At 47.1% G+C, this 17,900-nt stretch overlaps 1 protein-coding gene across 7 annotated transcripts in view; it reads left to right on the top strand.

The window, feature by feature from the left end:
* PAX2 (paired box 2) overlaps positions 1-17,900 on the top strand; it is an 86,251-nt gene that overhangs the window by 23,019 nt on the left and 45,332 nt on the right. For all 7 annotated transcript variants that reach the window (XM_038578534.1, XM_038578535.1, XM_038578536.1 and 4 more), the window contains exons 6-7: positions 15,169-15,254; positions 16,962-17,081. In XM_038578534.1, coding sequence (XP_038434462.1) covers positions 15,169-15,254; positions 16,962-17,081 — 206 coding nt within the window. The remainder of the gene's footprint in view (positions 1-15,168; positions 15,255-16,961; positions 17,082-17,900) is intronic.

The following is a 17,900-nucleotide window of genomic DNA, read 5'->3' on the forward strand; positions in this document are numbered from 1 at the left end:
AGAGATACTCTGTGCACAGGCATGCAGGCGTGCAGAGGGTAGATGAGGCTGTGTCAGCATGAAGAGGTGGACTTGGCCGTAACCTGGGCTCTCTCTGCTGGCCAGTGGGACTGATCCAGGGATCTGTTTGGGTCTGGTTCTGCAGACAGCCAAGAATACAGCCTTAGGGGTTTGTAAAGGTCTTTGAGCACAGGAGTCTCTTGTGAGCTGGATCCACATTCTAATGGATCTCCAAGGCTGCAACCCATTCCCAGATGGAGACTGCTTGACTAGTTTTGTTAAATAGCTTGCTACCCCTGTCCTCTTTATTCTGCTTTATTCTAGGTTATCCTTGTCCTTTTCAGTGTTCACTTATGTCCCTTAGAAATGCATGAGCACTGCTGACAAACAGGTTAATGTGACAGCTCCCAAACATCTGGATGGAAACCAGGACCCTTAGGCAATCATCTATGAGGGTTGTCAATAGGATGCCAAATATCTGGTGATTTAGAGACATCTACATAATTGATCAGATTTCTAAGTTTTTATCCAGGCATCAACACTCATTTTCATTTCACTGATGTTGCATTTCATTGGAAAACACCTGTTTTCAGAGCAAAATATTCTGGGTGACAAAGTGCTGTGGTTCAAAATCATCTTTGATGCATTTGGGTCTGGTTTCCGGCTTAAAAGGAGGTTGGTTTTGACTTGAAAGTCAGCTGGAGAGCTGGTGCTCAGAAGGTTAAGTATCTGAACAAGCCGGTGGATGCTTTCCCTGGAAAGTTGGTTGAGAGGGCAAATCACTTTCTCCAAACAAGGGTAAACTGTCTGGAGGCCTGGCTTCCATAAGGGAATCCATTTTGCCATCTTAAAGGAGAGTATAGGGTTCTTAGGAGGCATGGCCTTTTTTTGTTCATTTATACTTTAATTTGTCCATTCAGAAAACCTTTGTTGAGTACCTGCTACATGCCAGGCAATTCACACAAACCTACGTAACCCAGAAAACATAAGAAAGTGGGCTCTGGGAGAGATTGCTGGAGTTTGAGTCAAGCTTCCCTACTCACTGGCTACGTGGTTATAGGTAAATCTCACATCCTCTCCGGCCCTCAGTTTCTTCACCCATCTAACATGGGGATAACCATACAGCTCTCTCACAGGCTCTCATGAGGGTTACGTGAGTTAATCCACATAAACCTGCTTCACATTGCACCTGGCAATGCTCAATAAATGTTAGTTGTTATTATGGCAGTCATAGTCATGAAGTGTATATTTCTTCCTATATGTCTGCATCAATGTGTGTGACTTCTGGCTTGTGTGTGCATAAACAATGATTTCTTTTAAATAAAAAAGCTTGAGCAGAAAGGATATTCTGTGAACAGAAATGTGCATCATGAATGCCAGTGAGAAATACGGTCCACTACGAGCCTAGCTGGGTTTAGGAAAGGGCCTGTTCTATGTGTGTGCAGGAAAAAAGCCCACAATGTGTCAGTTATATGACCACTGAACAGAATTAGTCAGATAATTGCCCCTTTTGTTCATGTTGAGAGCCCAGCCTCTGTGGATGTGTGCCAGTGTGTGCGCACATGTGTGTATGTATGTGTGTGTGTGTATGTGTGAACTTCATATGCTTGCACACTCCTTCTCTGGAATGAGCCTACTAGTGCTTGAGGAGTTGAAGGTTGGCATTTTCTGGACTTTATGGCATTTTCATGGGTGGTGGTGCTTTGCATTTTGTCAGTTTTTTTAAAAGGTAAAATGAAACAGTAATGAAAAAAATCCTTATTTGATGGTTTTGAAGGGTTTCTCTGATTCTTAAATGTCATAGAAGGAAGAGTAGGGAGGTAAACAGGAAGAGGAAGGGAAGAGAGAAGAGAAAGTAAAGATAAGATAAAGGATAAAGAGAGGGGAGAGGGGAAAGTAAGCAAATATTTGACAAATTCCAACCAATCTGTCTACTATTGTCCCACATCTCTGGATGTTCCAGGGAGGCATGGGAGATTAATTGCAAGTATTTTCACTGTTAAGAGCTAAAAGATTATAAGGAGCAAATTTAGGAGAAAAATTTTACTTTGGGCTTAACGTATTAAGTGCAATGACTCAAAGTAACTGGACAGCTACAAATTCTATTTACTCTGTGCTCAATAAGAGCAAAGACGAAAACCAAAGTTTACCAAACTCACAATGATGTGTTCTGGCTCCCCATCTTTATGGGAAGGCCCATGGAATGAGGCCAAGGCCTGATCCCATTCTTGCCTGTGGCTCTCTCTGCCCATTTGGCCTGGGTAGGTAACCAGGTTCAGCTCAATGGACTTTCATAAGATCCACACCCAAATGCCTTAATATTCACTGATCTGATTTCTTTCTTACGCCTTCCTTATTTCCCAACTTGACCCCTAGATTTCACTATCCCTTATTTATACTTATTGCCTGACAAAGGTTCTAATTTTAAATTTTTTTTAAAGATTTATTTATTTATTTATTTATTTACTTGAGAGGGAGCACACAGAGGGAGAGGGGGTAGCAGACTCCCTGCTGAACAGGGAGCTTCATGTGGGGCTCGATTCCAGAACCCTGGGATCATGACCTGAACCAAAGGCAGACACTCAATGAACTGAGCCAGCCAAGCATTCCAGTACTGATTTTTTAAATTAGAAAGTGAATCTTTTAAATAAGCTAAATTTGAATCCTGAAAACTCAAGTATCCTTGAATTTTTTCCATAAGTATAAAATGTTTAAGGGCCACCATTTTCCTTTCTGCCTATTCATCCTCACAGGGCTGGATGCAGCCTCGGTATGGAGATGGGCAATGGTGAAATCTATCCTCTCCCAGCCCCTGCCCCTGTCCAAATGGACCAGAAGCCCAAGGAGAGAACGGCCCCTGCCTCCATGCTACCTGACTGCAGTTTCTGCACTTCTCTGCTTAAACCACACACATACCTCTACTCATCTTAGGGTTTTATGTATATTAGCACACACGTGTATATGCTTGTACACACGCATAGGCCAATCTTATGGCTGCTTTACTTGGTAAGCCCTCATATTCATAATAGTAGTAGCTAACAAGTACTTACTATAGTAAAAATCATTATAAGCATGTTGCATGTATTAATTGATTTAAGCCTCATAAACAACCCCATAGGGCTTTATAGGATTGTTTATAAATGAGGTAACTGGAGTACAGTGACATTAAATAACTTACTCAGGTCACAGGTTAAGCAGCAGAACTAGGATTTGAACCCAGGCAATACTGGTTCTAAAGCCCATGTGCTCACCCACCACGTTCTACTTCATATCACCTTTCCATCAGAGGGAACGCAGGCATGTACAGTCTCTTGTGGGGCTCTGGTAACTTGCAGTCTCATGCCCAATGATGTAGTTACACATTTCCTTACAAGCTCAGAACAAAGAGCCTGCACCCTAGTAGAAAGTCACACCTAGTGGGTGTTCCCATACTATTCCATGGTGTGTGTGTGTTGGGCGGGGGGGGGGCTGTGAGTGCAGGTCACTGCTGAGCCATGTCATCTGGGGATGCTGGGAGGGCAGAAGGTACAGATGGCCAGAATCACAGAGACTAGTGGACTGGGGAACTAGAATTTGTGTTGGACTTGGGTTCATGTTCATTAGAATTGGTGAGTTTACTCCCATCCATCCTTCTCTTGCCACATCAGGGATCAAGACTCTCAATAGGCATTGAGTCTGGCTTTGGAGTTTGACTGCCCACATTAGACAGAGGTAGGGAGGGTGGAACCAGGACCTGTATCCGAAGTGTCCCATGGATCAGGGACAGCAGGCTTCCAACTATGCATTTGGTCATTGAGAAGAAATTTGTCCCACATCTCTAGAATCTTCCTTCTGGAAAGCAGCAGTGCAAATGACTAAGCTGGAATAAGCTAAAATAGCTAAAGGATGGGCCCTCTAACCCACCTCCCACAATCACACCGAGAAAGCAATTACCGAATCCTACACCACCACCCAGATCCAACATCATTACTCAACCCACATCACCAAGGAGACACCCATTAACCTAATCTCTGAGACATACATTACAAAAAAAAAAAAAAAGATGCTGATATGATCAACGAACACAATAATTCAAAGCAAAAACACAGACATTGCTGCTAAACAATACTTAAATTCCTCCAGCTCAGTGTTACACAAAGTGCAGGCACCTCAATACAATATCATGAAACACCAAGTAACCAACCTTAAGCCAGCTGCGGGAATGCACTGGGGCACAATGCAATGCAACGTACACCCAACACAATTCAAACTCTCCATCCTGCAGGCACACCCATACACAAAGGCTGAAAGCATGTGACTACCAGGGCAATAGTGAATGCTGGTTCGACATACACAGAGACGGAGCTGGCAGTCCAGCACCCAGCTCTTCTGCACACCCAGCAGAAAATGATCACAGCCACAGCATCCCCAAGCTCAGTGCACTCCTGATCCCCAGGCACAGCGCAGCCTGCAGAATGCAGTGGCACCATCCCATTTCTCCAGCAGGTGGATGTGTCCAGACCATCACCTTCAATAAGGCCTCCAGGCTCTGGTTGCTAGTAAGAGAATAAAATGTCCCCTGAGCCTGCTTCCTGAGACAGGACAAATCAGCTCTATCCCGGCTGGGGTTTAATAAGACTTTGCTGTTACTGAAAATGACAGAGCTATAGCGATGGAGGGAAAGGTGGGGGTGGGCTGGGAGGGGGCTCACCAAGCTGGGTGCAGGAATTCCCCCTTCCTCCACCAAACCCTGCCTTCTGTGGCCATTCGAGAGCCGAAGCCCTCTTGCTGGGTGTTCACTGAGTATCGATTCAGTCTGCAAGCAATTTTAATATTTCTTCAGGGACTTTCCAGCAACAGCACAAGTCATTAATTCACCCTCCCAAATTGCTTATTCAATAGCAGGAACATGGCTCCTGAATAAAGTCCCAGAATTTATGTGACTCGCACGAGTCAGGAGGTCAAACAACTGTTATGGAGCGAAGTTAAAAATCCAAATAAAATATTGACACTTTTTTGGGGAGGGGGAGGGGGAGAGTAAAAGTATTTAAAATAGGTTTTTGTTGCAATGCCCCCAGGATAAAGAATGGAAGGAGACTGAAGACAAGTTGGAGTTTATAAAATCAATGGGATTTATTGCACATCTACTTGGCATTTAATAATTCTCTCATTTCCACATCACCCCCACCCTGTCCTAGCCATAGACAGAAAGATACACAGGTGTACAAGTGCACATTTATGCACATCAATACCGGTGCATGGACCAATATAAAAACACAGTTGTGATGTGAGAATCCCAGACACTCTGGGAAGGGACCAGTGATGAGTGTGACCATGGCTTACATATTTGTCAGAAATAGGCATAACTGGGGCAGAAATTCATGAAGTAGGTTTTGATAAATATATCCAGTATTATAAATCTTAGATCAAAAAAACTTAGATCAAAAAAAAAAAACTTAGATCAATGCATCAGAACAGACATGAATATAAAGATACACTAATCATAGTAATGGTTTCTAGAAACATAGCAACACTTTTGTGTACAGGACCATCACATAATCACGTACATGGTTTGGAAACTAAATATAGATAGATAGATAGATACAGAGTATTTGGAAACCCTACACCCAAAACCTACAAGTGCATATAAAATACTGAACCCATAGCCACTTAACCTAAAATTGTGGTTCCTTTGTAATGTGGATGTGCTGCTCATCAAATACAGGAGAGGGGCTAAGCATGTTTAGTATCACCGCTATATGCAATTTCTGTTCATTGTCTACGCATGCATTTGCTCTGTTGTCCAGATCATAGATGGGAAAATACTATGCCCAAATAGTTAATAAACACAGATAACTAAGAGGTAATAGGTTCAGCCTATAAACATTGGAGTCCCAGACCCAAAGTCTGACTCCAGTGCCATTAAGCGTGTGACCTTAGGCAAATTGCTCAGCCACTTCGTGGTCTCCTTTGTGTAATAGAGAACATGCGTATCTGATAGGGTTGTAGCTAGGATTTAAATGAGCAAATGCATTTCTCACAATGGCTGTCATTAGTGAATATGAAATAAGTTCTAGTTATTTCTTTTACTACTATTATATGCAGCTCTTCTATTCAGGCCCAGCCCCTCATAGATTTTACCTACTGTTCTTTTTTTTTTTAATATTTTATTTATTTGACACAGAGAAAGAGAGCACAAGCAGGGGGAGCAGCAGGCAGAGGGAGAGGTAGAAGGGAGAAGCAGGCCCCCTGTGGAGCAGGGAGCCTGATGCAGGACTTGATTCCAGGACCCTGGGATCATGACCTGAGCTGAAGGCAGACTCCTCACAATGAACTGAGCCACCCAGGCGCCCTCCACCTTCTGTTCTTGATATGAGTTATTCTACCCGGTGGTTAGCAGCATGGGTTCTGGAGCCAGATTCCTGGGTTTAAATCCTGATTCTGCTACCTAACAGCTATATGCCCTTGGGCAAGTTATGTTAGTGCTCCGAGCCTCAGTTTCCACATCTGCAGAAAAGGGTTAATAATCTTCACAGGAAGTTGTGAGAAATAAATTAATCCAGGTAAACTACTTAGCACAGTGCCTGGTACATAGTGAACATATATTAGCTCATTACATTCCCTAAGATGTTATCCTTATTATTATTAATAATAACATTCTTTTGTTATTCAGCAAATAGTTTTTAAGTGCTAACATTACACCAGGCACTGTTACTGGGTGCTGGAAATACAATAGTGAGAGAAATGGGTGTGACATCTGCCCTTGTAGAGTTCAGAGTCTAGGGACACTCAGTGTGAATTGAGTAAGCAAGAAAACAGGCTTTCAGCTCTGTGCTAGACCCTGAGGGGAAGAGGGGTACAGAAATAAATAGATTGGAAAGCCAGGGTGGAGCCAGATTGGGAAAGATTTTGAAGGCCTGGCTGAGGAATTTTGAATTGATTCTGTTGGTAATAGGAAGCAATTGTAGGGTTTAGCCACATCACATTCTTTCAGGAGACAGACTGATGGATTGGTTTCGAATACTGGAGTCACTGGGTAAGAGATGGGAGGGGCAAGAGGCGAGGAGGTCAGGTCCCACCTTTGCTGCTGCTCAGGGCACTTCCTCCAGGCTTCCTTCATCTTGCCCAGGGAGGTAGGCATGCCAGGGAAGGACACAGAGCATGGACAGAGAGGACCATCACATCAGGCAGTCTTCTGGACCTTCCCAAGCAGGACCATGGGGTGGACAGCTGGTGGACCCTAATTCTAGCCCAGAAGCCCTGACAGACGAGGGCAGGGCTGGTGGTGAAAGAAGCTAGTCTGGTCACGCTCTGGGCTTGGCATGCACTGCAGACTGGTTTCCAAATGGTTAGTTAAACACATTGCCCCTTAATTTTTAAACCTATGCATATCTTGAAGTTAAATCAATCCATATGCTTACCATTCATCATATAAACCATCACTATTGCCCCCTTGGGCCAACCCCATGGCCCATCTAGCCTGGTAAATTGTATCTGGCCTGGGCTCCCAGGGACACATGGTGGAAGGATTATCGCTCTTAGTGCCAGTCTTAGAAGGCTAAGTGATTCAGAATATCTAAAGAAATAATATCTAAAGTAATATCTAAGGAACCCAGTGGGAATCTATCATCTTAGAATATACAAAAACTATTTTGAAATTATTTTTATTTTTAGCCTATAGTTTAGTTTCCATGGAGGAACTGATAGCTTCTTGAATTTTGGTTACTGGGTCAGTGGGAGTCAGGATCAGCAGATGGAGAGAAATTCAATTGATAGATATGAGTAAAGAACCTTCTGAGCCTACTAAGACTTTCTCTCAACCTTCTCAAGGCTCCCTTATATAACCATAAGGATGATTTCTTCATTCCCTGGCTTAAGCTAGTCTTCTCAAATATTAATAGAGTTTAAGAATGATCGGGAGAGCCTGGGCCTGGGTGGCTCAGTGGTTGAGCATCTATCTGCCTTTGGCTCAGGGCATGATCCCAGGGTCCCCGGATTGGGTCCCACATCAGGCTGCCTGCATGAAGCCTGCTTCTCCCTCTGCCTACATCTCTGCCTCTCTCTGTGTGTGTCTCTCATGAATAAATAAATAAAAATCTTTAAAAAAAAAAAGAATGAAATGATCTGGAGAATTTGCTTAAATACAGATTCCTGGACCCTACCACTATCAGAAATTTTATGAGAAGGGCTGAGGTGGGCCCCAGGGATTTGATTTTTAGCCTGCACCTCAGGGGATTCTAATGCAGATGGTTCAAGGACAGTGGTTTGAGGAAACTCTTCTGCAAGGTTTTCATCTCTTGGGGCTCAGTCTTGACTTCTGAGAAGCAACAAAAGAGAGACTCATTTGGGAGGAGTCCTGTTAGCCTCCAAAGCTGTATATTCCAGCTCTACCATGCTATAGCCAGAATGGGAGTTCCTGCCCATCCCTTCTCCTCATCAGCAGCCATGCTCATGAATAGACCCTGCCTAACCTATGGGTGGTTGTCCAAAATGAAACCTGCAGGGCATGTGAGTGGGCATGGGCAAGCCACTGTGACCTGCACAAATTGCAAAGCTGGAGCCTAGGAAGACAAAATTTGCGCAAATCACATCTGGGCTGCCAGTGAGGAGGGGAGGTTGGATGGATGCTGTTTCCTCTGTGAGGAGGAGGTCATAAATTTTAGGGTTTTAGTTCCTGGGTGTACAGAGGGAAAATTCTAGTTATTTGGAATTCTTGGGAATAGGGAGAGGAACCGTTTTTAGGAGAGGTGAAAATTTTCTGGAAAATCTATGATATTTCACTTGAGGTTTTGCCATGAAAAGTCTCCAGCTGTTTCCATTGTTCCAACTTGACTCAAGGCTGAGCCAGGAACACGTACCTGGTAGAGGCAGTTCTTGAAGGCCTGTGTTGAAACAATTATGTGCAATCACTGGGCAAAATATCCTTTGCTGAAGCAAATATCGTTTTGTCCTCTGGAATGATCCAGCCTCTAATACCTAGGAAGCCTGAAGGCACTGTCAGAGGCTCCTCCCACCACTCCCCTGTCTCAGTGGACGGTGGGGCCAGCTAGTCTGAGACGTTCTCTAACCTGGAGTTCCCTTGATTTACTAAATCAGGAAAGACTTTCCCCTATGAGGAATTAAATATTTTCTGCAAAAACTCTGCTAAGTGGGCAGTCTACCCTCCGACAATTTAAACTGATTTTTATATGTGTATGGTACGTGTATATAGACACCTGACTTCTTGCCCTAAAGAACCTTTCAGCAAACCAGTAATATGACCAATTTGCCCAGGGCCAATCTGCCGTTCTACTAAGAAGTAATTCCATCATGAGGAAAGCAGTCTGTTCTAGGCAGCTGGACAGGATTTTATGGGGACATGCTTGGAGATCCCATGTATATATCACATTGTCAAGAGCTGGCTCCAGCAGGTATTATTACTCCCATTTTAGAGAAGGAAGACTAAAGCTCAGGGAGCCCCTTACCCTTTGTCTCTCAGAATACGACAGAAGAGACTGGAAATAGAATCCAGGAGTTTGGATTCAGGGCTTTAGGGTATTTCTTTTTTGGAGATAGGATAGCTTGGTGGCTACCAAGCATTTATACTCCTTGAATTCAAACCCCAGACTTGCCATTTATTAAATGGGTGACGTTGGGCAAATTACAACATGGCATATATACAAAATGGGTTGTTGTGAGGATTAAGTAAACTGTTTGGGGCACGTAGAACATTGCCTAACACATAGTAAATAACTCAGTAGACAATGGGTTTTTTTTTACTGGAACTCTTGCTAGGGAAGCATTGCTACTAGAAATCCTGACCAGTCTAGTCCTGGATATGCTGCCACCTAACTCTCTCCAAGGTGAGCTGTCTGAGGTCACCTCAATGCTAATAGGACCTCCTCTTGTCTCCACCTCAGGGGGAGTTTTTGCACACCATTTATTATCATATAATACAATGCAATATAATATCATACATAACATAACATAATATGATGGGTAGGTTAACTTGGAAACCCTGAGGCGGACCGTGGATGGATGGATAGATGAATAGATACATTTGTACTAAGTATACATACATTATATCATTCTATTGATTTGTAAAAAGTTCCCGGTCTGCCTGGCTGTAATGAGATTTTTGAACTTTGCGTGGCGATCAATGAGTGGAATATTATTGGCCTGGAGAATTGATATACCTGCTCTCAGTGGCTTGTTCTGCTCTCAGGCTGCCCCGGCCCCCCAGGTGTACGATTCCAGCAGACACTTAACCTTTTTTACAGTGTCATCAGGCTAAAAGGAATCTAATAGTGACACAGGACTTGTGCTCAGCACTCTGCCACTATTGCTTTCCTGTCACAAATAATTTATAGCCTTCTATTTCCATCCCTGAGCCTGCACCCCAGCCCTGCCTCCCGCTTTCCCCCAGCTCCCAGGAATCAATAAACTCACACAGCCACAGTGGGACCTCAGGGTGCCGAGAGACAGACGGACAGACAAAGAGAAGGGAGACCAACAGATGGGCAGAGAGAGACACAGGGGAGAGAGACAGAGGGTGAAACCCAGAAGAAGGAAGGAAAGGAAGAGGAAGTAGGCGACGGAGGAGAACCAGAAGAGCTTTCTTAGCATGTTGGGAGCTCCTTGGTTTCTTCATGAGTTTAACAAACTGTTAATAGGAGACTCATTACCTGCTTTCATTCTAGCTCACAGAGCTGATGAAACTGTTTTGATCTCCAGCTTGGTGGGAGGTGAAGGCCTTCTGGGAATTTAACCAAAGAAAGAGTGACTTCACCTGCCTTGTCATCTATACTCTGAGGCGCTGCCATAGCCCCCTGGTACCTACTGGGCCCCAGAGAGGCTCCTGGTCATAATGTCTGTGGATCCTTCCCAGTGCCCCCAGGCAGGGGGCCCCAGTCTGTCTTCCTGAGAGTCTCTCTGATGCACCTCTTTTTGGGTCAGGTCATGACACCTGCTGCTGCCACTTCCTATCTTCTCAGTGCTCCATCCGGGGCCTCCCTGGCAGCTACATGGACCAGGATGGACCGTGTGGGGCTGAGAGGCCTCCTGCCTGCACCCGGCTCATCCCTAAACAGAAGGCAGCCAGTCCTGGTGGTCACTCAGAGGAATACTACTACTACTACTACTATTAGTTGTTATTATTATTAGCATTGGCATTAGTGTTTATTGAGCCAAAGGTCATACTAACCACTTGACATGCATTATCCTGTTTAATTCTCTCAACAATCCTAGGAAGTGGACAGTATTATTATCTTACTTTACAGATGAGGGAATCAGAAACTGTCAGGGATTTCACAGGTAATAACCTAGGGGTTTCACTGAGTCTCAGACTCAGGCAGACTCAACCCAGAGCCTATTCCCTTCTTCCCTTTGCCTTAGTCACACCCCTGCTAAGTTCCTAAAGTCCCCATGCTGGGCTCAGGCAAAGCCAGGAAACATGGGAAAGGAAGGGCATCCCTGTGAAGGAGAACATGCTGGAAAGAGAAGTGGGGACCAGGTGTCTTGATGGGGCTATCTTTCATGGCAACAGGAAATGGCACTTGCCAGCCCCCTAGTAGAGACGCAGCCTTTGGGACTCCCCAGTGATCCATACTTGCAGACTTGACTTGAGGGCCAAACTGGCCTGAGGCCATGGAGGCCATAGATACATCTGGCTGTCTTACAGTGCCAAGAATGAAAAAGATTGGAAGAGAAGGAAGAGAAACGGGGAAATAGTATTAGATAATCACCCAAAGCAATGCTTTACTTCATCCTTTTAACCTCTGGTGATAATCCCATGAGTTGCTGGGCTATGTACAGGATGCAGGTGGGCAATTGATGACCACCATTATCCACGATCCCAGTTCTTAAAATTCCCAAGATCAGCTCTGGGGACTTCCAAGTGCCCACTGTCCGGAGCACGAATGGGCACCGAGAGCATTAGTGGACCACCAAGCCGCTGTCAGGGAGTAGTGATTTTCCATCACTTGCTGCCTCAGCTAAATTTGCACCAGTGCCCCAGGGGTCAGAGGCTCAGAGTAACAAAGATGGAAACTCCACGAGGCCATTTGGTTATCTGAGTCAACCAGCCCCAGCCCTGGGCCTCCCTTAGTCCAGTGCTCATCAGCCCATAGACTGGAGCCACCCACAGCAGACCTGTGCGATCCCAGAAGCTTTTGCTGCAACCAGTTAAGGGCAGCTGCTCTGAGCTGCACAGCCCCCTTCTAGACTTTTCCTATAGACCAGTCTACATTGCCCTCAGCTCCCATCTTATCTTTCCCATTGTGATCATGCTCCAAACCTTTCCCTTACACTTGAGACATGACCTCCCCTTCTGCTTTGCCAAGAGAGAAAAGCTGTGAAAGCTCCTCTTCAAAACCTTTGGCTGCCTCAAAATGCACCATCGCTCACCAATCCCTCCCTGTGTGTCGTCTTCTTCTGCCTTGTTCTCTTCGTCATCCACGCTCAGGCAACTTCAGGTTCTGCCTCCCCAGCCTACCAACATATCCAGATCTTTCCTACTCTGTACAGCCTTCCCTCCACTAAGCTGCCAATTCCACCCTCTGGCTTCCACACTTTTCTCTCCTCTCCTTTCCTACAAACTTCTGAAGGCAGTAATCTACTTTCACTGCCTCCCTCTCTCCCTGTTCACTCCCTAACCCCTTTCTGTTTGGCTCCTGCCCTAGTTGCTTTGTTGAGACCACTGTCCCCCAAATTCCCATACCTATGCCTCTTCTTATTCCCAGTTCCTTCGAATATTTGCTTTGTCATTGGTGCCGTCAATTAATTATATTCTCCTTCTGGAAGTGTTCTTCTCCATTGACTTAGGTGAAACTGCTCAATCCTGGTCCTGCCATTTCCAGTGTGACCAATTCTGACCCCTCTGCAAGGTCAGGTTCTTTTCCCCAGCCTATGAAATTAAGTGCCTTCTAACATCCTCTCCTTAGGCCTCTCGTCTCTGTCAACACTCTTTTCCTTGACAGTCTTAAATCTGCATCTCCTGTGCCAGCTGGATACTCTCCTACCACCTCAAACACTGCATGTTGGGAACAAGACTAGCCACCTCCTTGCATCTTTCCTCCTGCCAGTGGTACAAACCACCAGCCTTCCACGTACACAGAATTGGGGTCTTAGGGCCATGGTTGACTCCAGTTAGTGGCTAAATCCTGGCCATTCTGCCTTCACAATGTCTTGTAGAATCTTTCCTTTCTTTCCTGAGACCTCGTGCCTGTATGTTGCTCTACCAGGATCTTCTCGTATGTGTTCTCTCTAGTCTCGAAAATACTGATGGCTTGAGACTCTCTAATCCCGGTTGCTGCATGTTGTGAGAAGTAGGACAAAGTAAGGAAAAGCACATGTTTTAGAGACTGAGTTCTGCCTCTCCCCTAACCAACAGTATGGTCTTGACTAAGCCACTTAACCTCTGTCAGCTTTGGTTTTCAATCTGCAAAATGAGGATAATGGTATCTACTTTGGAGGTTGTTGGGTGTTGGGTGAATGAACAGTAGTATGCATAAGTAATATAAATTGCATATGCTGTTGGCCCATAATAGATGATTAACAAATGGAAAATCACTATTATCATCGTCACTTCCAAGTTTTCAGCCTTATTTCCTCTTTCCCCTATACGTATCTCCACTGTTCCTGGCTGACCAGCCTGGGCTTTAACCTCTTAAACTCACTCAGCTTCCATGCTTTGCTTCAGCCTTCCTCCAGCACTTGCTTATAATGCCCCCACCCCCACCCCACCACAACTTCTTTGTTCATCTTAGTACTGTAATATTTTTCACTGGGAAAGAGACTTTTGAGATCCTGGAGTCCCACCTTTTTACTTTACAGTTGAAGAAGCAGAGGCCCTGAGTGGTAGAATGATGAGCCCAAAGCTATCGTGGCTGATGAGTGGCAGCATCAGAAGCAGGACTCAGGGCTCCTGCCAAAGGGCCTGGTGCCCTTTTCACTTTCCTCCATCCTTGGGGCCCTTCATCGATAACAGCCCTGTCCTCCTTTGAAGGTCAACATGAACATCCACCTCCTCAAGGACTTCTTTCCCAGTCCCCCTCCTGCAAGGGGCTGGATTCCTCCTCTGCCTCCTTCTAGCATTTACTGCCTAGCCCCTTGGTGCTCCTTAGCTTTCTCTGAGTGTGTGTCTTTCCTCTCCAGCTTCATCTCCAGCACAGTGAGGCAGGTGCCTTATCTCTATTGCCTGTGAGTGCTCAGTTAAACCAGAGTGGTATCCACTCATGGCCTCTGACTCACCTGGCTGGTTTTAGGTGAACTTGGCCCACATGCCTCTCTGTAGGGAGGAGCCATGTCATAGGTGAAGTTGATACCAAGGGTACCTAGTTTAACTAGTGGGCGGAGGGGAATATTCCTCTGTTTGGGCTTTGGCATTGGTTTTTTGCATCACTGAGCCCTGGGCTCCTCAGATCACTGATAAGCAGACCCATCCTCCACCCTGGGATGTTTAATCCTGCCCTCCAACTCCACAGTGCACAGGTTGAGTGCCAGGCTTTTCAACTGGGCTGGTAAAGAAGCTGTGATCCAAGTAAGAGCCCAGAGAATTGGATCATTGGGCCAGTGAGCTGGGCAGGGACAGGGCAGTAAGTGGGCTCAGGAAGAAGACGCTTGGGACCTGGCATCTGGCAAAGGTACCTGGCATTGCACTGGGATCCCAGGGACAAAGGGGCCACCTGTGACCCAGCCCTTTCCTGGCTATTTCTTTTTAGCTTAAGAAATAGGGAAATCTCCCCCTTGTCCCAACTCTAGAGGACTGTGATACAGTCCCAATAGGAAAGCCAGCTCCAAAGTGATCTCCAGCCCCAGGGAGTCCTGTTCCCAGGAGGATATTTGCATGTAGTTGAGGAGGGAAGGGACAACAAGCCACCAGGCAGTCCCCACCCCCAGAGAGGGGAAGGATGCTATGCTCTGCTCACTCCCCTGCCCCAGTCCTTGCTACTGAAAACCAAGCTGCAGTTCAGAAGATGCACATTGCAGGAGAGAATACAGACCACCTCTGTCCAGTTGCACTAGGTTGGATCTGCAGAGCCAGTGGGAGGGAAAGCTCATGCCTTGCAGCAGTCAATGAGGGCAGGAATACAGGGAGCAGATGGATGAGAAGCTGGGGAGCTTGGGAGAGCCCCTCTGCAGGGCTGGGCTAGAGCTGGTGCAGGTGGGAGCAGGTATGTGATGTGTGATGCTGTCGTGATGCTGTTGCAGGATCATCAGGACCAAAGTTCAGCAGCCTTTCCACCCAACGCCGGATGGGGCTGGGACGGGAGTGACAGCCCCTGGCCACACCATTGGTAAGAGGGCTCAGGGAAGGGAGGAAGCGGGGTCCCACCCAGGAGAGCTTGAACCACCTCCCCCCACCCCATGAGTGGGGCCCACCTACCCACCTACCTGCAGTCCCAGGAACCCCTTTCTCAGCACTTGCCTTCCCTGAGCTCCTACAGGTCGGGGTCTCCCCAAGAGACTCGCTAACCAGGACTGTTCTCTGCCTCCCGCCCACATCTCCTTGCAGCTGCCTTGTCTGTCTCTATCTCTGTCTCTCTCTACGTGAAGATTTTCCTTTAGCTTTTCTTCTCCACCTTCCTCCTCCTCCCTCATTTTCGGTTTTTATCCGATTCTGTCTCCACTTGCCTGGACCTTCTTACTGCATTTTGTAATTTTTAAAATTCTTTCTTTCTCTTTCTTACTCTCTCTGCCTTTCCCTTTCTCTTTTCTCTTCTCTGTATGTGTGGCTCTGGGTCTGTTCTCATCTCTCTGCTCCACTCCTCACAGCCTCTTTCCTCCTTTCCTCTTTTTTTTTTTTTTTAATTTTTTTTAATTTTTATTTATTTATGATAGTCACACACACACACACAGAGAGAGAGAGAGAGGCAGAGGGAGAAGCAGGTTCCATGCACCGGGAGCCTGATGTGGGATTCGATCCCGGGTCTCCAGGATCACGCCCTGGGCCAAAGGCAGGCGCCAAACCACTGCGCCACCCAGGGATCCCCCTCCTTTCCTCTTAATGGGCTCTCCTCAACCTGTGTCTCTCCCCTCTGCTCTGTAATTCCCTGCTGCTCCAGCCTCCTTATCTGCTGGTCCTTGCTCAGGGCCTCTCTGAGATGACCCAGGCCCATCAGAACACCAGCTAACAGCCCCTCCCCTATGGTCTTCCCCTTTGGCCACTGCAGCCCTAGGTGAGGCCCGAGCCGTTAAGGGCTGGGATGAGGTTATGCTCCTCCTGCTGGCCCTCTTGGCAGCTGTCCTCTTCTCTCTTGACCAGCAGGAAGTGGACACAGCTGGTCCTGGCCTTCCCTGAAGTTGGCAGGAGCCACTGTTTCTGCAGCCGGGTTACAGTGTGTGCTGGGAGGGAGGGTTGGGCCAGGCTGTACCCGAGCTGATCACCACGGAGTGAATGTTTTCATGAGTCTGTGCCCTGAGGGGGAAATTTAGAATTCAGGTGATTTCAAGACCAGAAGCACCAGGGAGAAAGGAGCTGCACCCTCCTGGGGAATATCACGACTGTTGTTGTGTCTCCTAGAGGGTCAGAGACAGATCCTAGAAAGCCGCACCCTCTGAAATAGGACTGGCAAAGGCCAGCCCAGGAGACTAGAGTCAGTGAGCTGGGGTTTGTTTAGAAGGGTTGGCCCAGCCCCGGGGATTGGGGAGCTGTGCAAGGAGGCCTCCTAGGAGCTCCTAGAAGCTGGACCACTCACTCTCTAGATTGAGCCCATGTTGGTGTTTCTGTCCATCCTCAGGAAGTGAGTTTAATGGCCCAGCCAAGTCACGAGAGCTGTGGAGAAGGCCTAGGGTTAACTGGTCACCGCTTAGCCAGGGCCTGGACAGAAGTGAAGAGGGTGCACTGTATGGCCATGTGTCCCCTCTAAACCTCAGAGAACGGAAGGCGATATGGGCTCCCCATCCCTCTTATTTCCTCTGCTTCTCTCTGCCCCCAGCCTTGGGGCTTTGGCCTTCAATCACAGCTCTTATCCTGATGACATTTCCTCCTTACTCTCATCCAGTTCCCAGTACGGCCTCCCCTCCTGTTTCCAGCGCCTCCAATGATCCAGTGGGATCCTACTCCATCAACGGGATCCTGGGGATCCCTCGCTCCAATGGTGAGAAGAGGAAACGTGATGAAGGTAGGGAGGAGGGAAGAGGCTTGGCTTCCCTGTGCATGCTTTGTCCTTGGACTCAGAGCTCCGGTTTCGGCCCGGCCTCACAGCTGCTCTGCTGTGAGATCAGTTTTAGTAGCGGAACCCAGGTCCCCCCACTGCCCTGCTGGCTCCTGGAGAGGGAGGCCGGCTGCTGGTGGGGCCCTCAGCTTCACCATCTGCTCAGAAGCCTCGATGGCCTCATCTTCCTCTGCGACTGCCCCTAATATCTCAGTGGGGTGCCAGGTTCATGCCAGCGTGAACCATGTACCCTGGGAGCGTTCAGCTCATCTCTGACCCAAGGATGAAAGGCCGATCTGCCCTGGTTCTTACCTGATCCCAACCCATCAGAAGTTGGGGGCATGATGTCATATGCACCTGACCCAGGTGTCCTTTCTCTGTGACACACGGATTCTGCCCCCCATTGAAGCCACTCAGGGAGCTGGACATGGGCCCTCTGTATTCTTCTTCCCTATGGGAGGAGACGCCATGCAGGCTCCTCTCTGTGCCCCCCTTTCACATTCCTTGTAATGCCTCAAGGTGCCACCAGGTTGTCAGGGAGTTCAGAGGAGGGAGGAATGAAGAAGAGAGAAAGGGGGGAAAGGACATGAAGAGGGAGTGGTGGCTATGAGCTCAGGAGAAGGTGTTTTACAAATGTTGGGACATGAGGGGGTCCCTTCGTGACCTTCTGGTTCTCTTCTGATGAGAGAAGGGCCCAGGGCGCAGGGCCAGTGGCCCCAGACCAACAGAGACACCAGTGTCTGGAGCCTGCTTCCTGTCCCAATCTCATGGTCCCTTGTCTGGGGA

Source organism: Canis lupus, chromosome 28, assembly GCF_011100685.1.
Source record: "Canis lupus familiaris isolate Mischka breed German Shepherd chromosome 28, alternate assembly UU_Cfam_GSD_1.0, whole genome shotgun sequence".
In the NCBI taxonomy this organism is placed as follows: Eukaryota; Metazoa; Chordata; class Mammalia; order Carnivora; family Canidae; genus Canis; species Canis lupus.